The following is a 17,274-nucleotide window of genomic DNA, read 5'->3' as shown; positions in this document are numbered from 1 at the left end:
CATATTTCAGTGCATTAGTGTGCTGACCATAATGACAGTGACTTTCTGAATTAATTTTTTTTTCTTCCTTTTATAGTGGATTTGGTATAGAACATGAAACTGATGAAAATTACCAAAATAAAAAGTGACAAAAAGCTCATTTTAATTTTTTTTTCCCTCTGGTTGCTTTGGCCTCTTGCTATTATTTATCAGAAGTTTAGGCAGTTTAGTGACTGTTCTTCGGGCACTTTTTCCTGAGTAGTGGAGCTTTGTAGTCTTTGCAGGATGATGGATGATTTGTGGGTCTTCTGCTATGGATTCTCCATGTATTCCAGCAGAATACTTTCTGCAGTAGCAGAAGTATGGCTTCAAATGTTGTTTGTCTGTACTGTGCCCTGTTAGATGCCTGAACACATATGGCCTTTGTTCTTGCAAGGAGAGCTCTCAGAAGAAGAGCTGGAGGTTGTTAATCTCCATGTTCATTGGTTCCATGATGTTGCCACCAGATGGGTGGCTCTGTGAAACCTATGCAGGCTATCCGTAGATGCGATGATTTATTTTCCACTGCATTTTACAGAGTTTACAAAAATGGTCTTCCCAGAACTGCAGTCCACCTCCAAAATGTGACAATACTCTGGGTAAATCCTCAGTCTTAGTCAAAAATGTTACCTCCTCACCTCTTCTTCATAACAGCAAGATTGAACACACAAATAATATTTAACTTCAGTGTCAGTATGTTTTATACAGAGATGCTGTTTTGCTGATAATATTTGCTCCTCTGGTCAGTGTTGCTTTCTCAGGGGTAGCCAGGAAAGAACCACCTAAACCTGTTGGAAGCAGTGTTAATGTCTGGATTCACAATCTTTTCTGACTCAATTATTAGTTTCCTTAGTGTCATCACCACTTTGTTTCACTTCAGCTTTTTTCCTATGATGCTAATAGCTTTTGTGATTCTAAATGTTATTTAATAGTAAGTTTGGTAAACATCAATAACTGATGTTCTATATCCTGATGGGACTGCAAGGGACAAAAATTATGAAATAGGAAGGTTCATGCATGGCCATTTGTGCCTTTCATTGACACAGAAGTGACTCAAACTGGTGTGCTGTGGTGCCTGGGGACAATTTGATGACTATTGAGATGAAAGTAATATTTGATCAGCTGTAGCTAATGGCTCCAGTCAGTTCTACTGGATTTCTTGTCTGATAAGGCTTGCTAACAGCATAAGCTGGTGAATGTAGTGTCTTTGTCCGAAAAAGGTTAGTGAGATATGAATGAGTCAGGTGTCCTGCTGCTGGCAGGATTTAAATTATGCTGAATTTTCATTAGAGTAAATGAGTTCTACACGATACAGTGTGATTAAACCACTTTTATAAAAGGTCTGTGAGCTAATTTTTACTTGAAATTACTCTTACTCATGTGTTTTAGGAATTACATTCTAATATAGCTAATTGCTTTTGACAACGTTTGAAGCACGTACTCTGTGAATAGAAAAAAAATCTCATTTTCTTTTATGCAGAATGTATCAAAAACAAAGCTGAAGAAAAAAACAACTAAAACCCAAGAAGCCAAAAAAATCTTGAAGAAGAAATTTAAAGTCAACACAAAAATAGTCTTTACCGAAGATGGAGAGGTAAGATCAATTCAAAGTAACTGTATTTTGGTGGGATATGATGCTGCATATTGTAAATACTTCCAAATTTATATTGAATTGTAGTTGAATTTAATTTGTAGTTTCTATAAAGACAAAAATAGTTTTACTTTAGATCCATATAAAAATGATGCACTTGTAAAAAGTGTGTGGTTTCTGTAATTGGTTTAAGTTTTGCAAAACTGTTCAGCTTCCACTTAGAATGCAGTTCCACTGGGAAAAAGGAATGCTGAGCACTGACCTCTTTTCACCTTTGTGTATATAAGATACTTGTATGAGAGCTGTTAGGGGATATACAGAACCCTGCCTCTTTTTTGCCCATTATCCTCAATTTCAGGAGAATGAAGAGCCTTTTTTTTTTCCTTAGAGAAACGTAAACCAGTTTTCCTGTGGCTATTTGCCAAAGCTCCCCTATGTCTTGAGTTACTGTACTGCAATTAAAAGAAGCCCCTGGTTTTCTTTCCAGTATTCACTATTTCTAGATTAAAAGTTTTGTTAGGAAAGCTAAGGAAGTACCACATTTTCACCTACTGGTGCTGATGTAGTGCATTGAAATTTGCCAGTAATTTAATTCGATCTTTTAATAGCCTCTGGAAAAATGTATTGATTTTATACTGAAGGGAACTATAGTGGATGCTAGGCACTGTAAGGTTGCACTGTGGCGGTAATCTCACTAGCAAGTCTCCATGCTCTGTAAACTTTTCTAAGATTTGATTTCACTGCTTCAGATGCTGTGTGCGTTGATTTTCCACTTCCAGCATTAGGAAAAAAAAATAGTTTTTGGGTTTTTTTTTAAAACTCTAGATTAATTTCAGTAAGACATAAACTGAAAGAGAGGTCATCTTTGCAAGTATGTATTGCTTTTGTGACCAAATAAACTAAAGCATTTTATCTTGCAGGTGAAGGTAGCATAGGCATGTAATTAATGATGTTAGAGAAAATCTGAAGGGTTTTAGAGGTTGCCCCATTGCCTGGGAATTATATCTTCAGATATCTTTAGACATTCAAAAGCTCTTGCTTTTATGCAGATGTTTTATTTGTGTATGCAATGAAGCAGAGAGGAGCGAGGATGGAGGAAAAATAACTAGCACAAAGATTATAGTTAGAAAAGCAACACAATAGAGAAGGGGTGACTTAGTTAAGGAAACATAAAGTTTGCATCTGTGGATGTTGTTCCTGCTTTTTTTCTGAGCTCTGTAAAACTGTGCTTTAAGTTTTACTGTTCTAGTCCACATTCTCTTTGATAAAATAAAACTCCTTTAGGAAAAACATCTTTCTGGAAAATACAAAAACACAAACTCCATTTTACAACAGGAAGTAGAAACAGTAGGTTGGCTTTATCAGTGTCTAGGTGAATAACACCCTGTGTGCATTCGAGAGTCCTAAAGATGTTTGGTTTTGTAATTGTATCTGAAAGACATTCTATATTTTCTGCCATATAGTTTCTTTTTAACAGTTACTACTCTGCTAGTCCGTAAGCAAGAATGATTTTGCAGTGAGTACCCCCAGATAATGTCTGCTCATACCATGAGGTATAAACTATTAGGTCACAAGATAGGTGGGGGTATTTTTTTGGTGAATATGTAACCTTTGCCTTTGCTCTAGAGCTTCAGGTATTTTAGGAAGGCTGGATGTGTTCAGCATGTCATCTGCAAATCAAACTTGAATCATCCTTGCTTTCCCCCAGAATGTTAACCTGCCATTGTGGGGTTTTTGTGTACTGTGTGATGAAGGCTTGTTTCATTTTTATCTCAGTTAATGTGTTGCAATATTGATTGTTCATGCAAAAACATACTGTTTAGATTTAGCAGTGTTTTGTTTTGTTCCATGTATTCTGGAGAGTCATTTTTTAAAAGTAAGTATCATTTTTCTCCCAGAATGACTAGGAGGATTACAAATTACTTGTTCCGTTAGGCAAAGAGAAAAAATATGGGAAGAAGTTCAAGTGAATCCATTAAACAGGAATAGGGTGTAATGGAGATATTTTTTTCAAATACTGATTTTTGACTGAATGTGATGTTAAATAATGTATCTGAGTTTGTATTGTGCAAAAGTATTGTTTGTTTCCTTTCCAAATGATCTTTTTTAGTCTAGAAAAATAAGGTATTGGAATATTTAGGGCATCAAAACTTTGATATGGAAAGAATGTTTCTAACCATTATTTTTCTTGTTGGTGTGTAATTCAGTTAGTGCAGCAGTGGCCGCCTGTGCAAAAATCCAGTTTGGCGCAAGCAGATGAGGAAGATGATACCAGTGGTATCAACTTAGATAAAGCTAAAGAGATACTACGGGAAGAAGACAAATTTGACAAAGAAGAATATAGGAAGAAAGTAAAGGAAAAACATAGGGTAAGTTGATTTCTATTTCAGTTACGGAAGTACAGAAATAGATAATGTGGTATGGATTGCTCAGTGAAGAAAAGTACTTAAATATGTTTGTGAAATGAGTACAAGTGCATTTAAATTTTCAGGAATACAGTGCACTCAGGAAGACTGTTCTGACCTAAGTAGCTGGATAACACAAAGCCTTATGCAATACCAGTTGAGGGCAACATTGGAGCTTGATTTACATGTTTAAAAAATCTGCTAAGAGTTTAGTGGGAGCATAATTTTTTTTTTGAGCACTGTTCAGTGAAAGGGTAAGTTTCACAAGAGGAAAGTGTTGTTTGGCATATGTGCTCTAACATGCTGAAGATGTTTAGGGGGAAGGGGAATTGAAAGAGTGTCTCTGAAATGTTCAGACTACCACTTGCTCAACATTCAGTATTACATTTCAGGTAGGCAGAAGTGCTAACTTTTTGCATCGGTGTTACTGGGGCTATTGGAATGTATTTCATGAGTTATTCAAATACTGTCATATAACTTTGGCTGTAATTTGAAAACTTCAGTATCTGCAGTCTGTTTTCTCTCTCTGTTATTTTTCATGGATCAAAGGAGAGTTTTCTGCCCTTGTCATGTACCAGTCAAAAGGAGCACAGCCGGGTGTCTTTGAATATAAGGATCGCTCTGTTAGTCATTGTGACAAGGGCTTGTGTTTCTCCGGATAATGGATGTGAGATCCCAGGACTACATGTTATTAAAGGCCTGCTTTGTACTCAAAGCTGCTAATTTTCAAAGCATTAAAGGTGGTTTTTATTGCTCTGCTCTGCAAATGCTGACTTTATCCAGTTTGACTTTATCTACTGATTGCTAGTGATTAGTGCTAGATGTTTTAATGTCTATGAAGGTTTGTATTTGAGCAAAATAATTTGGAGGGGATTTGTGAAAGCTTCAGGTTACATTTAGGCACTGGTGTATTCCAGCTGAAGTCAAAGCATACTTCACACATTTAATTTGAAAGTCTACTATAGTCCTGGTACAGTCGTTTGGCATCTACAAAAAAAATCTCACCTTTCCTTTAGCAAAGTTTTGCATTTGAAAGTAGTTGCAAAGAAATGTTTTCTATGTTACAGATGAAATCATAGACAATTTTACAGGAAGCAGTGCTATCAGATTTTAAGAATGCAGCTTAATAAACTAAGAAGGAGAGACTGATTTATGATTTTTGCGATCAATCTGCTAGTCACTATCAAAGTAAGACACTTTGAGTGATGCTGTTGTATGTTTGACATCAGACTTCAGTGACTAAATACTTTGTTACTTTGTCTGTTAACAGCTTCCTCATTATAATGCTGAGGAGAACAAATGACATTGATCAAATATGTGCCTGCATTAAAAAAAATTAAACTGTGGAGATACTACAAAAAGAGAATTCCTCTTTTCAAAAGTGAAGCAGGCAAAATGAACGGGACTGGCCATATCATCAGTATTGTGGGGGTTTTATTGTAATTATGGAAAGTGTCAAGTTTCTTGTAACCTAACTCACTGCATGAGTGTTTTTTGTGTTACACCTAATTATTATTTTTGATGAAATGAAATTAAAGACACGAATGGTAGTATGTCAAAAAGAAACGTATTAAAAAAAAAAGACTTCTGATTGAGGTACTGTGAAATGTGTGTCTGGCTTTTTAGGGCTGCCTTCCTGCATTCAGTCATTGCGTGCATGTTCAGATTTTTTACTTGTGGCTTAACAACTGGAGGTGAAAAATAGTTCATATTGTAAATTCTCTGTACATGGTGAAGTATTCAGTTTCCTGACTGTAATTTAATTTTTGAGATGGTATTGCAAACAGTGTAGTAGCCTGATATTCAAACTTAAAGGAGATGAAACTTGAAAGATGCAGCAAGAACGCAATAGGTGGGAGTTCAGGTTTTCCCTTGGTAGAACATCATCTGCCTCCCCATCATCTCACTAACCTTGTGGTTAAATACGTTTCTCCGCCCTCGCTTCAGAAGGCCTTCCAAGTTTTGAGATACCAATTCACTTTAGCGATTAATTAATACAGGCTATGTAAGGGAAGGCTGCCACACAGATTAAATATGTTTCTGTTACTCTGCCTTATTACTAAGTCATCCTTTATGTCTGTGATTCTTGACAGTCAGCTGTTGCTGCTTAGGAAATAGCTGTGATTGGGCAAAATAGTTGAGCAAATATGTCAAGTCCTGGTCTTTTGCCTTACCCAAGCTGTGTCAAGCATTACCTCCTTTCTCTTGGGTTGTATTAAGCTGGGCTAGTGATCAGAAGATCCACTGTTCCAGTGACCCATGAAGAAGCTACATTGTTATGTGGGGCAGCTATTAATTTTTTTCCTTAACAGAAAATGTGTGATTAGTTAAATTCACACTGCAGGGAGAGAAGTTCTTTGGCATAGTTTAGAAATCCTAGATAAGTGTCACAGTTAATTTTAGCCATTTCAGCCATTCTTTTCTCACTAATATTTTTTGGGAATTTATTGCATTGTCAGTGGGAAGAGTTGTCAGTCCTTCATTAACAAAAGAATGCTAGGGGAAAATTTGAACTGGCTCACAGTAAAAAGGAACCATGTGGCCACTTTTGCAGTGACTTCCCAATGATGTTTAAAAATTCTCCCACCTCATAAGGTTTCCATTCCCAAAAGATAACATAATCACTCAGCAGCAGATACTTAGTTGATTTTGAACCTTTGTGTGGCATCTCAATGATCTAAAGGAAGAACAACTGCCCAAGTCCATGTATTATAATTGTACTGCAGAAACCTGATCAGGTGTCTAATTGTTATCTGACTTTAGTCTTAAAAGTTGGGTTTAGTGTATAAGCCTGCCAGGCTGGTGGGTAACTTATTTCTCAGCATCATTTGGAAGTAGAGGCTGAAACTTAAAAGCAATTAAAGTGTGTTGCCAACAAAGGATATGAAAACAACAAAGAGGCTAGGAGACTTTCTTGAGTTATTTCCATAACTTCAGATTTTGTGCAAGTATGGATGCCTTCGTGTCCCTTCTTCTGTCATTGTAAGAGGAGCTTTTGATAGTCACGTACTTTGATACCGTCTTATACATCCCCTCGCTGGCACTCAGCAATCCCTTTTATACAAAGTCTTAAATCCATCCCTTGTGACTGTCATTGCTTCTTTTAAAATCCTCCATACTTCACTCTCAGCTAAAATACATTATGCCTTAGCACGAGCTCTTGTCATCCGACCTTTCCTTTCTGCAGTAGTGCTAATTATTTCATTCCCACCTTTTCTAATTTCATTCCCACAAGCAGACTGCTGTAGATTTTTGTCCCTTTGACATCTTTTGTAACAGCGTATGTGACAACTCCCTGTTTCTTGGTTCTCCACCTTGATTACTGAATTTTCCTACAAGAATTATAGCTTTTTGAAAAAGCCATGGTTAAATATTTTCTGTCTGCTCTTGCTTCAGATTTGTTCAAGATCTTTGCTTAACTTTTTCATTAATCTAACTTTCTTCTCTTTCTTCACTTTCAGCAAGTTCCAGTTGTGACTGTATCTTGATTTATATTTCCTCCTCTAAATTTCTTTTCTTCCTACTGCAGCTGATACTGCTGGTTTGTATATTTGGCAGTTTTAATTTCTTTCTTTAGATCAATTGTTAATACTTGCTAAGTCTGTTAAAGCTATTATGTAGGTAGGAGATCATTAGAGACAAATGCGTTTTTGTTCTCTATAACCAAATGTAGCAGTCTACTACATAGTTAGATGCATCAGTAATCAAAAAGTCCTCTGAAGCTGAATGTATGCTAATAACTGAAGTCTCCACATTGGCTTTAAAATTGTAACTTAGAATAACAAAATAATTTACCCAATGCTATGAGAGCATATGTTGTTTCATCTGGTTTTCTGTATCTTGCCCATGGATTCAGATTTTGATTTACATTGAGAGTCAATGTAGAAAAAGCAGTGGTTTTATAAAGCTTGTTATTTTCTAGGTCATCTTCCATTAAGAGTCCCTCTCATACATTTTTTTCAGTATAATCTTGAAGATTAAATTTTTTTTTGGGGGGGGGGGGGGTTGAGAAAGACTTTTTAAAATCAAAACCAGCACAAAATAGCTTTTTTTACTTGGTGAATATGGCCAACAGATATCATGGTGATTGAAGTCCCCCATGAGGACAAGGGCTTGTGAGCATGAGGCTGCTCCTGTCTGCTTATGGGGGGGTTCATTCACACAGTCCTCCTGATAGGTGACCTGTAGCAGACTCCCACAGTAATCTCCCCCATCACAGTTCTCCCTTTGACCCTAACCCACATTAATGAAGTGCTTGAATTAGATGTGTGTTGCAGTGCCTTAGGGCTTGTGGAAACTTGCAAAGGAACTACACTATAATTAGGTTTCCTTCATGAGTCTCACAGTTTATTATCCTCTCCTTCCTCTGCAAATGGGGAATATTTGAAAATCAGGTGGACAAAAATAAATAAAAATCTGAGGTATAATTGTGATATAATTAATGCTTATTGAAGTTTTGGAGGCAAAGTAAATTTTAGCAGTTGAGCACAAGGGAAAGGGCAGTAACACTGATCAAGATGATGAAAAAAGAATTCTGCATTAATGGATATTTAATGACAGCCCAGCAAGAGGTATAGATTTGGGCTCTTTAGAAATGTGTAAAATGTTATGAACAACAATAAAGGGAGAAGTGAATAAAGTATTCAGAACATGTTTTCACACTCCATTTTTCAGGTGTTCAATTGAAAATGCACTGTTGTTAGGAGAAAAATAGTGGCAGAGAGGGATTAATCTTGCGTCTTAATAACCTCTCTTTCCATATTGCTAACCCAAGCTCAGAAAAATGCACAACGGTGCTGAAGGAAAGGTAAATAGGAGCCGTATGTCTTAGCTCCCTTTCCAGCAAGTAAGATACGCTGTGCACTTGGCACGATCAATGTAAGAAGATGGCTACAAGTACTTTTTCTAAAAAAAAAAAAAAAAGTATTTTATTTGGGTGTATTAGTACCAAGTACACATAGGTACACAAACTGAGCCTGTCTTCAAGGGCCTGTTCTGCAAGATGCAGCAGTTCCCTGTCTCCTTGGAAGGCGTTTAAACAACTGCGTTTTAAGTTTTGAGAGGAAACTGAGGACATTTTGAGTCCCTTCTGCAGCTGAAATGATACTGGTATGTGACACATGAAGTTCAGAGTTATGTGGTCTCTTAGATTTGCTTATGCTGTTACTAATTCAGTAGAAAATACAGAACCATTTTAGAAACAGTGTTGAAACTGAGGACCTCTGATTAGTTTGTCTCCTGTTCCCTAATTTGGTAGTAGGAAAGTGGATAGTTTTAATGAGGAGGATACACTGTAATATTTCACCCTTTGTATACTTGCTCTCCCAGATGTTATTATTTAATTATATATTTCCAAGGCTAAAAGAGGAGATTCTTTATACCATCTTTATGGAAAGACTTTTATAAAACAAGTAACTTGCAGTTTCAGGAAGAGCCCCAGTGAATTTATTCAGTAGCTTTCTGGTTAAAATTCATTCTTGAAAGTGAAAGATTGCAGACTGGTAGAGGAAGCCAAGTCCCTTGGATTACAACTCTAGAGGTTTCTTCTGCAGGTCTGTTAGATAGAGGCTGCTGCTGCTGTTCCAGGCTACAGATCCAGCCTTAGCAAGGCTGCGCACGTATTGCACAGATGCATGCACGATACACGCATAGGTAGCCGCAGAGACTAGAGAGGCAGAAAAGATAAATGCAGGCAGCACTCACATAAGCATGAGCCGTATGGGCAGCACAAGCTTATTCCTTCTTGTTGGCTGATTGGAGTTGACATCTGCTAGCAGAACCGTGAACACACTCACTCCCTTGATTCACAAGCACTGTCGTATTCAGTGATCCCTTATATAATAGCATGGGCCCTAAATATGTCTGATACTCTTCTAACCTGCACCACAGGGCTCTTACACAGTCACTGGCCTTGACCTTGGGCTTTTCTAGCTGCTGGGCTTTCCACACAGTCTCACTCACAGTGCCTTTCAAAAATTCGTAAGTTTGCACTTTCCCATGAGACTGATAAACACAGGTTGAAGGCAATGATCTGTCAGTGACTAAGGGGTGGTTACTGTCTGCCTTACTGCTCATTAGCGTTAGTGTTGTTTTTCCATTTTAAAAAGTTTTATTAACCCTGAAACCCTCCAGGTTATCTCCATTATTAAAGGACTTTGTGGCATAATCAAAGAGACTACAGGTTCAGTCCCACTTGATAGTTGGCGTTCACTTTATTCCTTTTCATACTTTGTCTCATCTTTGTCTTACTGTTAGTAGAATGTCCTTGCAAACCACATTGTTACATTCAAGGTATCCCTAGAGACACCACCCAGATAGATTTAAACATTGAGTTCAAAAGGGGTATTTTCTAACAATTTTTGCATCGGTCTATAGGAGGGAAGGTGGGAGAGTTTGACTTCATTAATTTATATTAATTCACATATAGTTCTTTAGAATCTGGAAAGGATGCTTCCTGTAAGGAATCAAAATGGGAGTGACAATACTAGGGATGGTATAACACTCATATCAAGTTTAGAGCTGATGCTCAAAAAGCATGAACATTACTGGTGGCATTTGAGTGAAGTATATCTAGCATGCTTAGAGAGAGTACTTTGAGAACCATCATGACCTTGTAATGACTTAAAATCTGTATGAATTGAATTGATCCAGTGAAAGATATACTTGGTGTAGGAATTTAAAAAAAGAGACATAAGTTTACCTGTCAAGGAAGAATTCTCTTCCTTTGCATCCTGCAAGGTTAAAAGCAAACTCCGAGTTTATTTTTAAAAGCACTAATGGTGGTAATTTTAACTAGTAGGAGAAGAATGGTGTGAGCAAATCGGTTGTCATTTTTTATTTACAGTGGATTATTTTTCCTTTATGTAGCTTGTGCCACACTGCATTTGTTGGGGTTTACTTCCTGCTTTAATGGTAGCTTTTGTGTTCTCCAGCCTCTGCCACAATCCTCTTCCCATGCCTTGGCTGGGCAACCCCATGGTTGGCTAAGCCATGGCCCAGATGGGGAAGTTCTTGGGTGAGAATGCCCTGTGCCTTATCCTTTGTACCCTTTCCTGTTGCAGCCCTGCTACAATGAGAGCAATAGGCTCTGTCTCACTCCCAGTTCTGCTTTTGCAAATGATTGCTGTTGATGACAAAGTAGTTAAGATTTAAATGTGTTTGGTTGGAGTTTTATAAAGTAATACTGAAAGTAGTTGTACACACTGTAATAGAACACTGAATACTGTGTTAAAACTTATAAAAAAATATTAAAATATATATATCCAATAAATAAAAATAGATTATAGACAGCCCAAACCATTCAGTATGCTGAAGATAAATGCATCCATGAAAAACAGTATTTGTTTTTCAGTAGTATTTCAAGCTACACTTGAAATCAATCAATACATTAATTCTGAAGAGAGATTGCATCATATTTCAAGGGAAATAATCTGAAAGGGAAAAAAGATCTCTATGTAGCATTATGCTCTTTATTAAGTGAAGCACTTGAGTAGTCCTTCACTTTGAGGTGAAATTTGTCAGATTTCAGTGTAATTGTACAGTTGGTTTAATGTGGTGCTGGGTGAGGATGATAAAGTTCTCTCACATAAAGTGTGTGCCCGCGTAGGAGCAAACCATTAAGGGAAGAAGGCTGCTGAGAGGAGCGTTTAGCTAAAAGGCAAAGAAGAAAAGTATTAGAGATGTGTTAAATAAATCAGGAGAGTATTACTTTGTTAGAAAGCCTGTCTTAGCCCTTTCATAGCTATTGTGCAGAGGCAATGCTGCTGTTATGTTCCAAGTGCAGAGCTATTAAGATAAGGGGAATGAATACTGACAAGTGAGTTGACAAGCATCCCTTTTCAGTCTTAGAAGCAGCATCCATCCAGCCTCCCTCTGCTGCTGGGGGAGGCAAGGGCTTGCTCATTATTTGCTTTTCTTTCTTTTCAACAGCTGCATAGGCTACACTTAAAGCTTGAAGTGCCCTTGAATGTTTTCTAAGAGTTTTCCAGCAAAATTAGAGTTCTTGGCCTCATCTTGTTGATGTGAAAAATAAGAAAATGAAATAACTGAGAGTAGGTTGTTTGTGTACACCCTAATCAGATGAATGCCAGGAAAGCACAGCTGTGGGTGGAGGCTGAAGTAGCTCAGGCTTAACTTCAGCTAAGGTGGAGTTGTAGCCTTAGTGTTGTAAGGGAACTTCTGTGCCAGGCTGCTTCTCCTGGCAGAGGATGTAATGGAGGAGGTAATGGCTCAGCTGCCCAAAATGCTGACCTCTACATGTCATGGCTTTTTGAAGCAAACAAGCAGCTTCTCCTGGGAGCTGCAGCCTTTGCTTGCTGAGGACTTGGGTGCTGCTGGGTACTTCAATCTGTTTAAGTGCAGATAGTTGCAGGGTTTTCTTTCTCTCTTAGATCTGGTGTATGAGAGCTGGGTGTTTCCTTAAGAGTGGCTGCATTAAGATAGCTCAAGAGTCTATGGCATGTCTAGATTATAAATTCTCACTATTACATGGAAAGCAGCCACAGGATTAGATGAAGTGCATCATCATCGGCCTCTCCCCTCTCATTTTCTCTAGAAAATACTAGCATGTTTTGCAGTGCAACTTCTGTTGACTTTGTCATTAAGATTTTGGCTTGCAGCTTTAAATGTTACTTTTAAACACTATTAACTAACTTAATTACTGATGTAATTCTGTTAAACTGTATTTTGTATTGATTTAGGGTTGCTTTTTTTCCAGCTGCCTCTAAGACTTTTTCCACTGCTTGTTCAATGCTAAGATTGCAGCTGCAGTGTTTTTCACATGCCTTTAATGCCACACTTTTCCTATGTTGTCTTAAATAAGTCATACTACACCTTTGTGTTTTAGTTTCCCTACTTGTAAACATCAGCTCTACAAATGGGGTTTACATCATTATGTTAATATAGTTTGTTGCTTGAAGAGATTATTTAAAAGATTTCTAAACCCAGATGCTAAGAGAGTAAAACAAAACAAACATAAAATAATAAAAAAGCTTTTGCTTTTTTTCCCTGAAGTTATTAAGATTTGTTTATTTAATAGTAACCAGTTTTGAACTTAATTTCCAGTTTGGTTTTGGTTTGGGCTTTGTGTTTGTTTTTTTTTTTTTAATAATATTAAAAGAAATGCTAATAAGTTGATTCAGTTTTATCTTTCAGTTGGGAATGTTGATTTATTCTGGTAGTTGGAGCATTGCTTGCATGTAGATGATTTGCTAATCTCTGTAGCAAGACAAATATTAAATTGCATGGCATAAGCCAGGTTGGATGGAGCTTTGAGCAACCTGGTCTAGTGGAAGGTGTCTCTGACCATGGCAGAAGCAGAAGGGTTAGAACTATATAATCTTTAAGGCCCCTTCCAAACCGAACCATGCTAGGATTCTGTGATTCTATGATAACAGTAATAAAATGTAGCAATGGCAAAAAAGTGATTGCTAAAAGAGAATTTTCTATATATTCAGTCCTGCTCCATTCTGTTTATTTTTAAGTAATTAATAAATAGTTCTCATTAATCCTGGTTTTCATTCCATCCATCTGTGCAGAGAAAAAACCACCACAAAAAAAGGGCACAGTTTGATTCTGCGTTGGCTCATGGGTGTGTTGATTGTATAGCTGAAAGTTATTAATCTTGCTTTATGGGCTGGTGCCATATTTATTAGGATCATAGAATTACAGAATAGTAAGAGTTGGAAAGGACCTTGAGATCATCTAGTTCCACCCCCTGTGCTATGGGCAGGGACACCTCACACTAAACCATCTCACCCAAGGCTTCGTCCAACGTGGCCTTGAACACCGCCAGGTATGGAGCATTCACAACTTCCCTGCGCAACCCATTCCAGTGCCTCACCACCCTAACAGGAAAGAATTTCTTCCTTATATCCAATCTAAACTTCCCCTGTTTAAGTTTTCACCCGTTACCCCTTGTCCTGTCACTACAGACCCTAATGAAGAATCCCTGCCCAGCATCCCTATAGGCCCCCTTCAGATACTGGAAGGCTGCTATGAGGTCTCCACACAGCCTTCTCTTCTCCAGGCTGAACAGCCCCAACTTTCTCAGCCTGTCTTCATATGGGAGGTGCTCCAGTCCGCTGATCATCCTTGGGCCCTCCTCTGGACTTGTTCCAACAGTTCCACGTCCTTTTTATGTTGAGGACACCAGAACTGCACACAATACTGCAGGTGAGGTCTCACAAGAGCAGAGTAGAGGGGCAGGATCACCTCCTTCGACCTGCTGGTCACGCTCCTTTTGATGCAGCCCAGGATACGATTGGCTTTCTGGGCTGCAAGCGCACATCGAAGCCATCTCATGTTCATTTTCTCATCAACTAACACCCCCAAGTCCTTCTCCACAGGGCTGCTCTGAATCTAATCTTTGCCCAACCTGTAGCTGTGCCTTGGATTGCTCCCACTCGGGTATAGGATCTTGCACTTGGCATGGTTAAACTTCATAAGGTTGGCATCAGCCCACCTCACAAGCGTGTCAAGGTCCCTCTGGATGGCATTCCTTCCCTCCAGCCTATCAACCCAACCACACAGCTTGGTGTCATCGGCAAACTTGCTGAGGACACACTCAATCCCACTGTCCATGTCAGCGATGAAGATGTTAAATAAGACCAGACCCAACACTGATCCCTGAGGGACACCACTCGTTACTGGTCTCCAGCTGGACATTGAGCCATTGGCCGCAACTCTTTGTGTGCAGCCATCCGGCCAGTTCTTTATCCACTGTAGTGGTCCACCTGTCAAATTGATGCCTCTTCAATTTAGAGACAAGGATGTCGTGTGGGACAGTGTCGAATGCTTTGCACAAGTCCAGGTAGATGACATCAACTGCTCTACCCCTCTCTGACTGGGTATGTTGGGATGGAATGATGCTCTCCTCCCCCCACACATCTAGTTTAAAGCATCCTTGACCAGTCTGGCAAGCCTCCTACCAAAACTGCCCTTACCGTGTCAGACCAGCTCCACCAACCTCCAGTAGTCCTGGCCTCCTAAATTGAGTCCCATGTTCTAGATACCCAAACCCCTGACTATGGCACCACTGTTCTAACCAGGTTATTAACCTGGCAAATCCGCTTAGCCTTTTTAAGGTCTTCCTCTTTATCCTGTAGAATTGACGAAAAGACATTTGGAGCTCCAGAGCCCCATACCAACTCTCCCAGGGCTCTGTAGTCCTTCCTTATGTCCTCTGGGCTATTGTTGTCTGTATCCCTAGCACCCACATGGATCAGTAGAAGTGGGTAATAGTCCATGGGACTTACTAGGCCAGGCAGCCTCTCTGCAACATCCCTGATCCGAGCCCCTGGTAGGCAACACACCTCCCTTGAGACCGGGTCAGGCCGACAGATGAGTGCTTCTGTTCCTTTCAAAGCAGAGTCCCCTACTACCACAACCCGCCGCTTTTTCCTGCAGCGCCAGTAGAGATCTTTACCAGGGCATCAGCCGGCTGTTCATGGCGCGAGTCTGTTTCCTCCTTAGCCCCCTGCAGGACAGCAAAGCGGTTCTGGGTGGGGACAACAGATTTAGGAGGAAGCCCCTTGCTTTTAATTGTCCTCTTCCTCCTTTTTTTATTGTTTATTTTTGTTACTGTTTCCCAGCTTCCTGGGCAAAAGAGTGATTTTTTTTTTTTTTTTTCTAAACCTCAGCCACCTCTATGGTCTGTTGTGTGGTAGACCATTACCTCAGCTCTTAAATAGAATGTGTTGGTGGCTGCAGATTACGGCATCAGTATGTAAAAAGATCAATTATTAAAAATGCAGCATTAAAATCTTTGATCAAAACCTGTGGGAGCTTTTGAGCATTTAAATAAAAAGACTTCAGATGACTCAGTTGAACATGAAATTTTTAGAGGAAGTGGGTTTGCCCAGTACAGGAGCACATTACAAACTAGAGTGGGTTCAGCTGAGGTCACTGAGATGGTGGTCCTGTGAGGAGAGACTGGGGGAGCCGGGTTTGTTCAACCTGGAGCAGACGCAGCTTTGGGGGCTCCTGGCAGCAGTCCCCAGTACCTACAGAGGCATCATGGAGGGGACAGAGATGGACCTGGTCTTTTCATGGGAGTGCAGAGCAAGAGGATAAGAGATGGTGGTGAGAAGTTAAAACAAGAGATTCAGCATGGATGCAAGGGAAACTTTTTCTGTGTGAGAACAGTCAGGCGGTGGCACAGGTCACCCAGAGATGTGCAGTCTCCAGCTGTGGGATTTTGACTCAGCTGGATGAAGCTCCGTGCAGCTTGGCCTGACCTCAGAGCTGACCCTGCTGTGAGCAGGAGGTCAGACCAGAGACCCTTTGATGTTCCTCCCAGTCAGGATGACCCTGTGACTCTGTGAATGCCAAGTGTTGGTTGAAGTGTGTTACCTGTGCTCTTGAAGACAGACATGTAGTGTGAAACACAGTGGAAGCAGGGCTGATTTTGACTTTGGTTTCTGAAAGGCACTCCTAACTCCTTCTTGGTGCCCATGTAGCATCCTATGCAAAACCTGCTTTTGTTTTTCATTGACGAGGTACCAAATCATGTCTTTCCCCCTCAAAAAACCCCACCCAACCAAACAAACCTCATTAAAAAAACCCAACCAAAAAACCCCAACAACAAAAAAACCCAAAAGTCTTGACAGCATCTCCTTTGATTGCTGCTTGCTTGTTTTTCTTTTGTATTCCTGATTTCAGTCTCTGCATCCATTAACTTTATAATCTTTTTGTGTCTTTACTGTTCTTTAGAGACTTACATGTATTATGCTGTCTGGTTTACTACTCTTGTATGGCATTATGTCAATCTCCTGCTTTCATGGCTGTCTTTTGAGTGCTCTGTTTTAAATCCCTTTCGCAGGAGCTTTGACTGCTGCTGAATAGGCTTTGGCCTGTGGCTCTAGTTAAGTCTTTTCATATTCTGTAGAATTCTTCTATCTAAAATTTTCTGGCCTATCCAATTTAAAATCTGCTTTATTCTGCTTTGTAATATCTGGTGTGTTACATTCTAGCTCTGTTCTCTTTTACTTTTTTGGTAGCAAAGTTTGAAAAGGATCACAGATATAGCAGAAGAATCATAGAATCATAGAATAGTTAGGGTTGGAAAGGAATGAGAAAAGTGGTGACCCAAGAGAGTGAAGAACACACACTAAAAGATTTAAAAACAGAGTGGGTGGAAGCAAAAAACTGAAGTGAAATCGTTAGAAAAGCATTAAGTAAAAATGATCAGAAATGAATACAAATTTAACTTGGAAGAGAAGGAATCATAAGATCGATGACCATGTTATGACTGTGAGGTCA

The 17,274-nt window shown here is 39.2% G+C and overlaps 1 protein-coding gene across 1 annotated transcript in view; it reads left to right on the top strand.

The window, feature by feature from the left end:
* Positions 1 to 17,274, top strand: part of DDX10 (DEAD-box helicase 10) — a 169,869-nt gene that overhangs the window by 100,792 nt on the left and 51,803 nt on the right. Inside the window, exons 14-15 of the mRNA XM_057399703.1 lie at positions 1,499 to 1,612; positions 3,817 to 3,978. Of these exons, the coding sequence (XP_057255686.1) occupies positions 1,499 to 1,612; positions 3,817 to 3,978 (276 nt within the window). The remainder of the gene's footprint in view (positions 1 to 1,498; positions 1,613 to 3,816; positions 3,979 to 17,274) is intronic.

This window comes from Pezoporus wallicus, unplaced genomic scaffold, assembly GCF_028554395.1.
Source record: "Pezoporus wallicus isolate ANWC-B61680 ecotype Strahan unplaced genomic scaffold, APGP_CSIRO_Pwel_v1 scaffold_6446, whole genome shotgun sequence".
Lineage (NCBI taxonomy): Eukaryota > Metazoa > Chordata > Aves > Psittaciformes > Psittacidae > Pezoporus > Pezoporus wallicus.
Note: the sequence above shows the minus strand (reverse complement) of the source record. Positions and strands in the feature narration are given on the sequence as shown.